Consider the following 13,828-nt stretch of genomic DNA (forward strand, 5'->3'; position numbering starts at 1 on the left):
CCCTCCTCTGTATACAATGTATCACCCTCCTCTGTATACAATGTATCACCCCCTCTGTATACAATGTATCACCCCCTCTGTATACAATGTATCACCCTCATCTGTATACAATGTATCACCCTCCTCTGTATACAATGTATCATTAGCGGTTTGTATACAGTGAAGTGTGTGGGGTTTCGGGAGAGCGGGATCGGCATGTTTTGGGCTTAATATAAAGTGTGAGAATTCTTGTAGAAAAGCTCCAGTAATCAGATAAGAAGATACATTAATTAATCAAATGGATGCAACTGATCAATGGAATGTCATCCTGTATCTGAGGCTTGTGATCCTTTTTTTTTTTTGTCGCTCTAATCAGTAAGTGAATAATCCTCTTTAGTGAGTCAGGCCCCGTGCCCCCCTCCCCCTCTGACCCCTTTCAGTCTGATGAGCGGACCCTCCCTGGAGACACAAAGAATATTTCAGATGTAAAAAGCTGATCTTCCCGAATCAGAGGCGCCGACCGGAGCCAGAACCTGCGCAGAACATGGACCGCTGTCTATGGAAAGGTGGGGGTGGGGGTGGGGGGGAACGGTACTTAGAAACCCAAAACATTATACATATTTTTTAGCAGAGACCCTAGTGAATGAAATGGCGATCTTTGCCATTTTTTAGGTCACACGATATTTGCACAGCAGTTCTTCAAATGCAATTTTTTGTGAAAAAATACACTTTAGTGAATAATAAAAAAAAAAAACACAATATATACCGACTTTTTTTGTAAAATGTGAAAGAAGATGTTACATCGAGTAAATAGATACCTAACATGTCACGCTTTAAAATTTCACCTGCACTGGCTCCATTCACATTTCACCTGCACTGGCTCCATTCACGTGTTGCCTGCACTGGCTCCATTCACGTGTTGCCTGCACTGGCTCCATTCACATGTCACCTGCACTGGCCATTCACATGTTTTGTCTATGTTGGTTCTAGAGCTGGGCAAGCCGAGCAAAAGTTTGGCCCAAACATCGCCTGTTTGGCGAACACCCGAATTTGCGAGGAGCTCGGCGTGATGTTTGCCCGCCGAGCGCCCGACAATGCACTGCGCACTGCATAGTGCATAGCTGGTGGTTAAGGAGCAGCCTAGGAAGCCAGCCACTGTGTCCTTAACAACGGATGAGGCATCAGCTGTCAATGAGCCTCCCCGCTGACAGCTGAATGGAAAAAAAAATATATATATCCGGCAATAGAAAGAAATGAAAATAAAAATGGCGTGGGGGAGGAGGATTTTTCAAAACATTTTTTTTTTTTCAAAACATGTTTGTATTGCCAGCAATTTAAATGTCATTTTGTTTTTTCTTTATAAATGTCAGTTTTGCTGCAGCAGGTTCCATACATGCTACAGATGTGCCACTTTATAGGCAGACTAAGGGGACCCCCCCAGGCACTATATTTAAAGGAATTTTTCATTTTTATTGTTTCACTTTAAGCATTATTAAAATCACTGCTCCTGTAAAAACGATCTTTTGAAATAAAAATTTTGCATTGATACATGTTCCCCAGGGCAGTACCCGGACACCCATGCCCTTTTATAGCCAATAACTTACATATAAGCCTTCAAAACTGAGACTTTTGATTTTCTTAAGTTCGGGTCCCATAGACTTTAATAGGGTTTGCCGTTCAGGTCAGAACTTTTGCGACGTTCGAGAGTTCTAGCGCCAACCGAACCAGGCAGTACCCGGACACCCATACCCTTTTATGGCCAATAACTTACATATAAGCCTTCAAAATGGGGACTTTTGATTTTCTTGAGTTCGGGTCCCATAGACTTTAATAGGGTTCGCCGCACGGGTCAGAACTTTTCCGATGTTCGAGAGTTCTAGCGCCAACAGAACCGGGCAGTACCTGGACACCCATACCCTTTTATGGCCAATAACTTACATATAAGCATTCAAAATGGAGTTCTAGCGCCAACCGAACGGGGGGGGGGGGTTCGGCCAGCTGGTTCCATTCACATCTAAGTGTTTTGTGAATGCCCGCCAAAGCATGCAATTTCATGAGCACTCAAGGGAAGCACGAAAAACGCATGTCGCGCTTTCAGTGCCATTCACTGTTAACGGCACCCCAAATGTGCCGAAACGCATGAGGCTTGATGCCCAAAAAGGGTCCAGGAGCATCTTTGGCACATTCGTCACGCGTAGGGAAGCCCATTCAAACGAACGGATGCACGCAACGCGAAAATGCGCAAAAAACACGTTAAAAAAAATAAATTTGTGCGTTTATGCAACGTTAATCGTGAACCTGGCCTAAATCGCGTTCAGGTTGGAGAATTTCTTCTGTTTCTTCAGGACATTGTAACTCTGAAAGCCGAAACCCAAATCCGCCTGAAGAATAATTACTTCTCTCGCCGCCCCGCTGGGCCCAGGAGATGAATGTAAGAGTCCGGCTGTTACTCAGATGTTCCGGAGCCTGCAGCAATTTTCCGGAGACCCCTCCCCCCCGCCTCCCACGGAAAATGGCATTTAGTTTACAGGAAAGAAAAGACACCGATTGTCTTCACTAAATTAAAGCGAAATAAAGCGCGGCGGCGTCCCGGGGAGGTCTAATCAAATCAGCTTGCGAAGGATAACGAGACAGTTGCGTTCAGACACGACGAATGTTGGGACTGTCAGCTGGAAGTCCAGCTTGGGTCATGTCGGAGATGAAATTGGAAGCGGCGAGGGTGCGGCGTGCCAGGAGACAGCCGGTGAACGGGGGGAGGGGGGGCGGACGCACGATGGCGACGAGATGTGAAATTTTCCGGAAGATGCACATCATCCACGGGGACAGATGGCTGCGGATCGTCGTACCTTTTTTTCCCCCCCCGACGCTTGTCTCCTGTTCCACATCTCATCCCAACAAGGTGCCGCTGAGCCGCGAGATCACACGGCAAGAAAATATGCCAAGGCAGCTGGCACCGCGATAAAGAGATCCCCTCGTCTCCAACACCCTGCCAGCGACGCATCTTGCTAGACAAGAAAAAAAAAAAACCTTCTTTAGTGTTGCAGGAGCACAAAGTCAATGGATACATGCGAGCCGCGTGATCTGCTAAACATTATTTTTTTTTTGGAACACATTATGCGGTGTGCTTGGTGATCATCAAATATGCAGACTTGTCTTCTGCTTGTGCAATAAGTGGCAACGATGTGTTGCCGCCATGTTAACGCGAGACGTTGGTTATTGACTAACCACCTGCTACCCAGGCAAGTTCTGACATTTCTCTCCTACGTGTAGAAATCTGCTTGAAAATTACTTTGAACACCAAAATATTAGCAGGGGTCTCCAAAATGTGTCCCGGGGGCCTGGATGTGGCCCTTTGTTTGCTTTTTTCTGGCCCCTGGGGCACTATTCCATCCAATGACACCAACTATTGGGCATGTGTCCGCCTGATGACATCAAAGATGGGGCACAATTCTTCCCACTGATGCCAATGATGGGGTACTATACTTCCCACTGACGCCAATGATGGGGTACGGTTTCTATAACTGACGCCAACAATTGGGCATATGTCCTCCCATGGACACAAATGAAGGGGCACAATTCCTCCCAATGACACCAACAATGGGGCACAAATCCTCCCAATTACACCAACAATGGAATACTATTCCTCCCACTGACACCAATGAAGGGGTACGATTTCTATAACTGACGCCAACAATTGGGCATATGTGCTCCCATGAACACAAATAAAGGGGCACAGTTCCTCCCAACGACACCAACAATGAGGCACAAATCCTCCCAATGATACCAACAATGGAATACTATTCCTCCCACTGACACCAACAATTAGGCATATGTCCTCCCGCTGACACCAATAAGGAGTACAATTTCTCACAATAATACCAACAGAGGGGCACATTTTCTCCCAATGACACCAAATTAAGGGCTCAATTATTCCCACTAACACCAATGATGGGGTACTATTCTTCCCACTGACACCAATGATGGGGTACAATTTCTATAACTGACGCCAACAATTGGGCATATGTCCTCCCATGAACACAAATGAAGGGGCACAATTCCTCCCAATGACACCAACAATGGGGCACAAATCCTCCCAATGACACCAACAATGGAATACTAGTCCTCCCACTGACACCAACAATTGGGCATATGTCCTCCCACTGACACCAATAAGGAGTACAATTTCTCCCAATAATACCAACAGAGGGGCACATTTTCTCCCAATGACACCAAATTAAGGGCACAATTATTCCCAATGATGGGCTACTTTTCCTTTAACTGACACCAACAATTGGACATATGTCCTCCCACTGACACCAATGATGGGGCACAATTCCCCCAATGACACAACAATGGGGCACACGTCTTCCCAAATAGCACCAATTATGGGGTACTATTCCTATAACTGATACCAACAACTGGGCATATGCCCTCCCACTGACATCAATGAGGGGTCAAAAAAAAATCCTCCCAATGACACCAACAATAAGGCACGATTCCTTCCAATGACACCAACAATAAGGCACAATTCCTTCCAATGACACCAATAATGGGGCACTACTACAATAACTGATACTAACTACTGGGCATATGTTTTACCACTGACACCACAGTCTGAAGGACAGTATACTGGCCCTTTGTTTAGAAAGTTTGGAGACCCCTGCTCTAGAGAATAAAATGGTCGGTGTTGCGATTTTTTTATGTCACACGGCGCAATTTTTTTTTTAAACAGAGACAAAATATAATACAACATTTCTTGGTAAAAAGATGAAGTCACTCCGAATAGATAGATACCATACATGTCATGCTTTAAAATTGTGCACGCCCATCGAATGGCAACAAACTATGGTACATTAAATTATCTACAGGAGATGACTTAAAAGCCTTTACAGGTTGCCAACTTTGAGTTACACAGGAGGTCTGAAAATAGAACTATTGTTCTCGCTCTGACGTTCGCGGCGATACCTCGCATGTGTGGTACGATGGCCATTTACATGCGGGACCTACGTGCGCGTTCGCGAGCACAGGGTTTTTTTTTTTTTTCTAATTATTTATTTTATTTAAATGTATTTTTTTAACACTTTCATTTTTTTATCAACTTTATTGCTATCACAAGGGATGAACAACATCTCTATAGCATGGACCATGACATGGCCTCTTTACTCTATTAGACCCCCATATCTCTCTTCTGGCCTCCAAACCAAAGCTGCAGGCATCATCCAAGTATAATCACTTCAATCCGAGTACATCATATGACGTCCTATGGGTGGGCAGTGGTTAACCATTCACACCAGCGCGTTGCAGTAACGCACGGTAAAGCATGTGCTTAACTGCCCGATGCGGTTCTTTGCAGTGCTGTTGAATTTGAACAGCATCCCAAAACGCTAACTTAAAGCACTGCAGCACATTTGCTTTGGAACCCAACACTACATAACACCACAGATGCCAATGATCTGTGCAAGACTGAAGGGAAGACAGATTGGCCTTGGAAGGGTCCTTGTCTATGAGCTGTTTTTTTTTGGGATCTTTGCTCGTTATCTGTGATCTTAGAATTTTCCACAACCCTTTGCTCAATTCTGCCCATCTTACTGCTTTTAATTCATTGAACCTAGTCTAGGTGGTCAGGTCAGGGAAGGATCCTAAGCTTCTGGCAGGTTCAAGTTCCTGGTCGGCATTGCTCTTGACAACAATGGTGGAAGATCAGCCTTTTACAAAGCAGCAGCACAAAGCCCTCTGAGATGTCACCATCAGGAGCTTCGTGTTACCAAGTCCATGTGAAGAGTAGATGTTAGTATGACAAGGCCACAGTCCGCTCCATTCACCCCATAGTTCTAAATGTGAATTGTTAAAGCAGAAACGGGCCGTTAGTGCTTTAACGGTGAACATTTTCGGGACCCAACATGAGGAGCAACTAGCGTGAACTGAGAGAGCAAAGGAACCATCATGGATGATTGAGAAGCTATACACGTCTACACCATTTAGGTATTCCATCCACATCCTAAACACCCTGGCAACTGGAGAATTCATGGAATTAGAACATGGAATTCAAAATCCCAATCTTTTCTAATAAATAAAGTTTACATTATAGCCTAATCTGGTGGTGACCAATATGGCTAAGCTACCAGAGATTACCCCAACATGGTGGGGACCAATATGACTGAGCTACCAGAGAAAATTCCAGCATGGTGGAGGCTAGGGAGACGCTACAACAAGAATTAAATTGGCTTGACTGGTGGGCCTTCCAATTGGTTCATATTTAGACATTGAGCCACTTTATCAAACTTGGATGGCATGGTTGCCCAATAGCTTTAATTGCCATGGCATCCATTTATCCTAAGTGACCAGACTGGCACTAATCATTTTATTCTCTTCACCCCTTGTAAAGTACCATAAGATTAGAGTATCTAGTAGTCTATAGACATGAAGGTCTCTCACATGGAGAATAGTGGTTTTGGAGTCAACCAAGTCTGACATTCCCCCCTTTCCTTTGCTCTACAGGACAAGCCGCCCACCACGCTGGGACCTGACGAGGTTCCGGGAGATCTAGCCACACAATAGAACTGTGGGAATTTCTGGGCTGCCTTTAAAATGACTTACACTGCACATCTACTCGAATGGACTTGATGGCCGGGACCCCAACCCCATTGTCGGCTTTACAATAGTATCGGCCACCCTGCATCCTCTGAACCTTCTCTATGCGCAGGGTCTCATTGTAGATGGAGGTCTCCTGGAACTTTTCTGAGGCGCTGCCTGCTGTTTTTGTCCACCGCACCTGGAAAACGAAGAGAAAGAGCTCTACATTAAATTAATTGTATATGAAATATATTTCTTTTTTGTGCATTCGTACAGCACCAAAATACAGAATGTTCACATCAGTCTCTGCACCAGAGCAGCTTACACTCTAATGTCCCCCACCACCACACATTATTATTATACATTTATATAGCTCTGCCATATATCGCAGTGCTGTACAGAGAACACTGAGCCAGTCACTTTGGTTTCTGCACCAGAGGAGCTTACATTCTATTGTCCAACCAGTCACACTCTGGAGCCAGGTTTGTCAGAAGCCAGTGAACCGATTAAAACATTCTGAGGTTGTGGAAGGTAGTAGAAAAGAATGAATATCCAAGAAACACGGGTATACCATGTAGGCCCCACTCACACTTGTGCGACTTGTCATGTGACTTTGGATCCCAAAGTCACATGACAAGTTGCACTCCATGTTTTCCTAGGAGTATTGTTTATATCTGTGCAACTTCAAGTCATAGTGACTTCAAAGTAATTCCTGCACTACTTTGGTCCAACTTTCATGCAACTTGAGGTCCATAGACCTCAATGTAAACCCTCAAAAGTCACATGACAATAAAGATGCAATTTGGGTGCGACTTCTGTGTGACTTGAATGCCGACAATGAAAAAAAAAAGGAGTGGGGTTCCCCCCAATGCATACCAGGCCCTTCGGGTCTTGTATGGATTTTAAGGGGAACCCCACGCTAAAACGTAAAAAAAAAAAAAAAAGCGTGGGGGTCCCCCCAAAATCCTTGCATGCAGTCCGTCAGGTCAGGAAAGGTGGGGGACAAGCGAGCACCCGCCCCCTTCCCAGACCACATGCCTTCAACATGTTAATGGGAACAAGGGCCTCTTCCCGACAACCCTGGATGGTGGTTATGGGGGTCTGCGGGCAGAGGGCTTATCAGAATCTGGAAGGAATCTGGGGAATCCCGGGGGGGGCCCGCTCCCTTTTGACGTCATTAACAGAGGGCATGCTAGGTTGGGGGTGTCACAAAGGGACGTTGCCAGCCTGTGATGTCACCGGGTGGCCCCACCCCTTAGGTATTTAAGAGTTGTCAGAAGGCCAAGCAGGCAGATGGCGGGAGCCTTCATTAGGGCCGGAGGTTTTTTTTTTTCTTTTCCCGGTCCGGCGGGCGGCGTTATTGATGCTGGATCTAAATCGGAGGACATTGTTTTTTTTAAATTTTTTTAAATAAAGGAATTGTCAAATACTGGCGTACTCTCTTTACTCATTTCTTACACTTTATTGGTGAATGTGTAGGAGTACTATGTACCCCATACTCATTCACGGGGGGGGGGGTGGAATTTGGGGGCCCCCTTGTTAAAGGGGGCTTCCAGATTCGGATTAGCCCCTCTGCTCACAGACCCCCACAACCCTGGACAGTGGCCCTTGTCCTCAAAGGACTCCCCCATGTTGAGGGCATGTGACCTGGTATGGTTCGGTGTGGGGTTGCTTGCTCTTTCCCCCATTTTTCTGACCTTCTGGGCTGCATGCTCGGATAAGGACCTGGTATTAATTGGGGGGGAGACCCCACGCCGTTTTTTTTTTAATTTTTTTTTTTCATAGCCGGCATTCTTTTTTTTTTTTCATTCAGCTGTCAGTGGGGAAGCCCACTAACAGCTGATGAGTCCTCGGTTGTTAAGGATGCGGCTGCCAGCTTCCTGGCCCACTCCTTAACAACCAGCTATTCTTCACACAAATCAAATCGGTCAATCAATTTTCGACTGATTCGAATTCCAATAATTTTGAAAATCTGGAATTAGTTAGAAAGAAACCAAACACATTTTTTCATTTTGCACAAGTCGCACTAATCCAATGTCGCATCAAAATAGCTTCAAAGTTGCATCAAAGTCCCACCTGGTCACTTGGTAAAGTCGCAATGGAAATCGCACAATTTTTAAGTCGCACAAGTATGAATGGAGCTGTAAAGTCCTTGTGGGCAGAACTCTGAACCAAGGACCACAGAGCTGCAAAGGAGGCACGGAAACTCCTGATCCAGCAAGAAGCCCATCAGACGGTAGAGGAGAGATCACATGACCATTTTTCCTTCACTTAGATCCACTCTGAATTGGCAGTTGATAATGGCGGCAAACAAAATGGCGGCACACAAAGACTTTGCAATGTATTTCCTATGGAATGTCTAATAATAATACATAAGATTAAAAACAATGTAGCACGATACCTGCGGCCGGGGATGTCCATTAACCAGGCACTGCAGCACCAGCGTGTCGCCCTCTCGGATGGTGTAGACCCGTTCATTCATATTGTCAGTAGTGTCCACACAGGCCTGACTGCCATGGATAATCTGAGCCTGAGCCGGAGCTGCCAAGACAGGAGAGAAGGAGATCAGTCCATGTCCTACAACTGGGGCCCCAGTACCAGGGGAGCCACATCCCATACCATACAGTGCCTTGAAAATATATTCATACCCCTTGAAATTTTCCACATTTTGTCATGTATTCAAAAACTTAAATGTACTTTATTGGGATTTTATGTGATAGACCAACACAAAGTGGCTCATAATTGTGAAGTGGAAGGAAAATGATAAATGGTTTTCAATTTTTTTTTTTACAAATAAATATGTGAAAAGTGTGGGGGGGCATTTGTATTCAGCCCCCTTTACTCCGATACCCCTAACTAAAATCTAGTGGAACCAATTGCCTTCAGAAGTCACCTAATTAGTAAATAGAGTCCGAATTTGGTCTAGAGAATGTAAAGTCAGATCTAGAATTTGGCCACAAATCCTCTCCCCCCGGTTCGGTTCACACCAGAACATCGCAAAAGTTCAGACCCGAACCGTGAACCCTATTGTCTGGTGTTCACATTTCTGATGTCTCATCTGACCAGAGCGCCTTCTTTCACATATTTGTTGTGTCCCCCACATGGATTCTCACAAACTGCAAATGGGACTTCTTATGGCTTTCTTTCAACAATGGCTTTTTTCTTGTCACTCTTCTCTTATCTTAAAGACCAGATTTGTGGAGTGCACGACGTATGCCCTGTACACACAATAGGATTTTCCGGTGGAAAATGTGTGATAGGACCTTGTTGTCGGAAATTCCGACCGTGTGTAGGCTCCATCACACATTTTCCATAGGAATTTCCGACACACAAAGTTTGAGAGCTTGCTATAAAATTTTCCGACAACAAAAATCCGTTGTCGGAAATTCCGATTGTGTGTACACAAATCCGACGCACAAAGTGCCACGCATGCTCGGAATCAAGCAGAAGAGCAGCACTGGCTATTGAATTTCATTTTTCTCGGCTCGTCGTACGTGTTGTACGTCACCGCGTTCTTGACATTCGGAATTTCCGAGCAACTTTGTGTGACCGTGTGTATGCAAGACAAGTTTGAGCCAACATCCGTTGGAGAAAAAAACGATGGATTTTGTTGTCGGAATGTCCGATCGTGTGTACAGGGCATAATAGTTGTCCTGTGGAAAGATTCTCCCACCTGAGCTGTGGATCTCTGCAGCTCCTCCAGAGTTACCATGGACCTCTTGGCTCTTCTCTGATGAATGCTCTCCTTGCCTGGCCAGTCAGTTTAGGTGGACGGCCATGTCTTGGTAGGTTTGCAGTTGTGCCATACTCTTTCCATGTTCCGATGATGGATTAAACAGAGCTCCGTGTTCAAAGCTTGGGATATTTATTTATAACTTAACCCTGCTTTATACTTCTCCACAACTTTATCCCTGACCTGTCTGGCGTGTTCCTTGGAATTTGTGATGCTGTTTGTTCACTAAGGCTCTCTAACAAACCTGAGGGCTTCACAGAACAGCTGTATTTATACTGAGATTAAATTACACACAGGTGGACTCTATTTACTAATTAGGTGACTTCTGAAGGCAATTGGTTCCACTAGATTTTAGTTAGGGGTATCAGAGTAAAGGGGGCTAAATACAAATGCCATACATAACTTGTCGCTCCCGGTTTCCTGAGTTATAGAGAGAGGGGAACGATGTCAGTTCCTCTCTCTCTGTTCAGGGTAGCCTTTGCTGCAACACCCCAACATGGGACAGTAGAACCCAGGAAAGGCTGTGGCGGGAGGGAAGCGGGACCCCCTTCCGCCACCCGCAGAAGTGATAGAGTGGCCAATTAGCCACTTGGATCACTTCTGCATGAAAGAGAATCGCTGGCTGAAATACATATACTTACATATACATATACATACCGGGATGATACATGCAGGAGCAGGCATCATTCTGGTATAACCACTGAAACCAGGAGACGTCCATGGAAAATGGTTTAGTGGTTTATAGGGTTTGTGGTTCGGGTCGGAACTTTTGCGATGTTCTGGCGCGAACCGAACCGGGGAGGGGTTGTTTAGCCCAATTCTATATCTGACTTTACATTCTCTATACCAAAGTCGGACCACAGTAGTGTAGGAACCTTTTCTGATGTCTCAGTGACTTCTGTGAAAGTGGAAACTCCTGCGCTTCCTCTGAAGAAGTCACGTGACGTGACGATATGCATTAGGATTGGAGCACGGGACGCTGCCATAGACAAACAACAGGAGACAAGCTCGGCGCTCGTAGTTACTACACACTGCAGCATTGTTTTAAATGTAAGTTGATTGGACTTGTTTTATTAAATAAATATACCTTTTATATGGGATCACGCTATGTGCGTCTCTTTCCCCCTCACACTGTACATCACTACTCTACCTGACGAACACTGAGGAGAGAGGCACGGGGACATATTCCAGTTTCCAGGCACGGGGACAGATTCCAGATTGGTGACACTCCTGGAGGCATACGAGCTCTGCGCTCGTGGATTGATGCCCACACTCACTTCATGAAAGTGAGTGCAACTTCCCCCTGTGTGTGTCTTGCCCCCCCTCCACTGTGGTCGTTGCAGAGTTATTTTACATGCTGTATACTTTTTATTTTTTATATTTCACTTGGCATGCTCATCATTGTCACTGCCTGTATACACGGAACGTCTACACCTGCGGGTCATTTGCAACACAGGCTGTACACCTTACAGCTGTAAGGTAAATGGCTTGCAAACACGGAGGTGTCCTCACTGAAGATCCCCCCTCCCTTCACGATTGGACTTGTTTTGTGTTTCTCATCACGTGTTTTTGCTTTTTGGACTGGATGATAGAACTAATATTCATGTTTGTCCTAGGGATTTGTCACTTGTAGTTCACCAGGATCTGGCACGTTTTTGCTAATGGGGCACTAGCCCACATATATTTTTCTTGCATTATATATATATATATATATATATATATATATATATATATTTATTTTTTTTTGCATTGTGTCATTATTCATCCTATTTGTGTTGGTATATGCATTTTTGTTTTGCTATATTCAAGCAGTCACTGTTTCACGATCACCTTTATATATTAGGCTTTGTCTGCCCGCAACATGTCATGTTGATCAGCTACGTTGCACTGCATTGCATCCCCACCATGTTCTTTTAGCATGTAGGATCTATTCATGCATTGGCCCGTTTCTGCTTTTTTAGTTCACTTTGCCACTTTAGTCATCTTTGTAGCTCCCCCCCCCCCCCCCCCCCTTCATCACAGCGCAACTACCATCTTCCCCCACTTCAGTGACTTCTGTAGTGTCAGTAGGAACGGCTCTCAAAGAAATACATTGAATTTCACATCTCCTGTGACTTAAAGGTCTCACAAATCAGATCCCAAGTCGCACCAGTGTGAAACGAGCCTTAGATACACATTCATTTTAATTGTTATTGTATGTGAGACTTTCTGATAAACTCGGATGCAACTTCAGTGCCTTAAAACGTTGTCAATTACAACGTAGCGACTCTGCGGAGACGAAACTCGGGAGGGGGAAATACAGAGGTCCGCTCCTTCTGATCACAAAGGCGTTAATTTCCGATGAGCTTGGTAATTACGGCTAACCACCTTCTCCATCAGGTGTCATCGATTTCCTCTATATAAAAGGGATAGAACTAAATAGAACTATTTCCTGGCCCTAATGACGAGGCGTGTCCCCGGTCCTTGCTTCAGGCGGCGCGACACAAAGTGGTCCTGAGATGGCTCTATCGCTTTCCATTGATTCAATCTCCCTCTGATATTATAATGGGAGAATTGATGTAACCGCTCCGAGCTTTTCCTGGGGAAATGATAGAAACCGCGCTGAAAGTGCCACAATTAGGGGCGATTGTGAGGAGGAGAAGACGGATCTAATGGGACATTGTACTACCGGAGTGTTCAGCCAACAAAGGGAATCACTTAACCTCCGGCCTGCGCGGCGCAGAGAGATGTTACTTTTAATAAAATTACTTCTGTAGTTTTTTTTTTACAAAGTTCTCAAGGTCTGTGGGTTACATTGTTCCGTTTGTTGGGAGATCAAGAAAACCAGACATGGGCTATAAATCAGCACAGCCAATCGTTAGTGTGAATTCCAGGTACAGATGTTTTTTTTAGATTAGTTACATTGTTGCAGATTGGACCAATCGAAGTATGTACAGTATATTCCATATCTGTGGGATCCTCGTGGAAGCTAGAAATCATTGTACTTGGCACTGCTACTACATCTCCACTAGCTTCTGGCACCTATGCAAAGTTGCTGCCCTGCTGCTTACTGAACACAGGAGGTCACTTGCTTAGCACAAGCACCACTCAGAGAACGCTTTTCATTCGTTCAATAAATGCTAAGTGTTCTCTGAATTGATAGAGTGGAGGGGGGGGGGGGGTCACGATCTCTGGCTGTACTTGCTTTTTACTCCACACGTTTAAGAAAAATCATTAATTTAGGCCTGAAGTTAAAATACATCTATATCACCAAAAGTATTGGGACACCTGCCTTTACACGCACATGAACTTTAATGACATCCCAGTCTTAGTCCGTAGGGCTCAATATTGAGTTGGCTCCGCCCTTTGCAGCTATAACAGCTTCAACTCTTCTGGGAAGGCCGTCCACAAGGTTTAGGAGGGTGTCTATGGGAATGTTTGACCATTCTTCCAGAAGAGCATTTGTGAGGTCAGGCACTGATGTTGGACGAGAAGGAATAGCTCACAGTCTCTGCTCTAATTCATCCCAAAGGTGTTCTATCGGCTTGAAGTCAGGACTCTGTG

The 13,828-nt window shown here is 45.0% G+C and overlaps 1 protein-coding gene across 7 annotated transcripts in view; it reads right to left on the bottom strand.

Moving 5' to 3' along the window:
- The window catches only part of MDGA1 (MAM domain containing glycosylphosphatidylinositol anchor 1), a 435,025-nt gene that overhangs the window by 231,136 nt on the left and 190,061 nt on the right, over positions 1-13,828 (bottom strand). For all 7 annotated transcript variants that reach the window (XM_073628744.1, XM_073628743.1, XM_073628742.1 and 4 more), the window contains exons 2-3: positions 8,954-9,093; positions 6,577-6,751 (exon numbers count right to left, since the gene is read on the bottom strand). In XM_073628744.1, coding sequence (XP_073484845.1) covers positions 6,577-6,751; positions 8,954-9,093 — 315 coding nt within the window. The remainder of the gene's footprint in view (positions 1-6,576; positions 6,752-8,953; positions 9,094-13,828) is intronic.

Source organism: Aquarana catesbeiana, linkage group LG04 (genome assembly GCF_042186555.1).
Source record: "Aquarana catesbeiana isolate 2022-GZ linkage group LG04, ASM4218655v1, whole genome shotgun sequence".
In the NCBI taxonomy this organism is placed as follows: domain Eukaryota; kingdom Metazoa; phylum Chordata; class Amphibia; order Anura; family Ranidae; genus Aquarana; species Aquarana catesbeiana.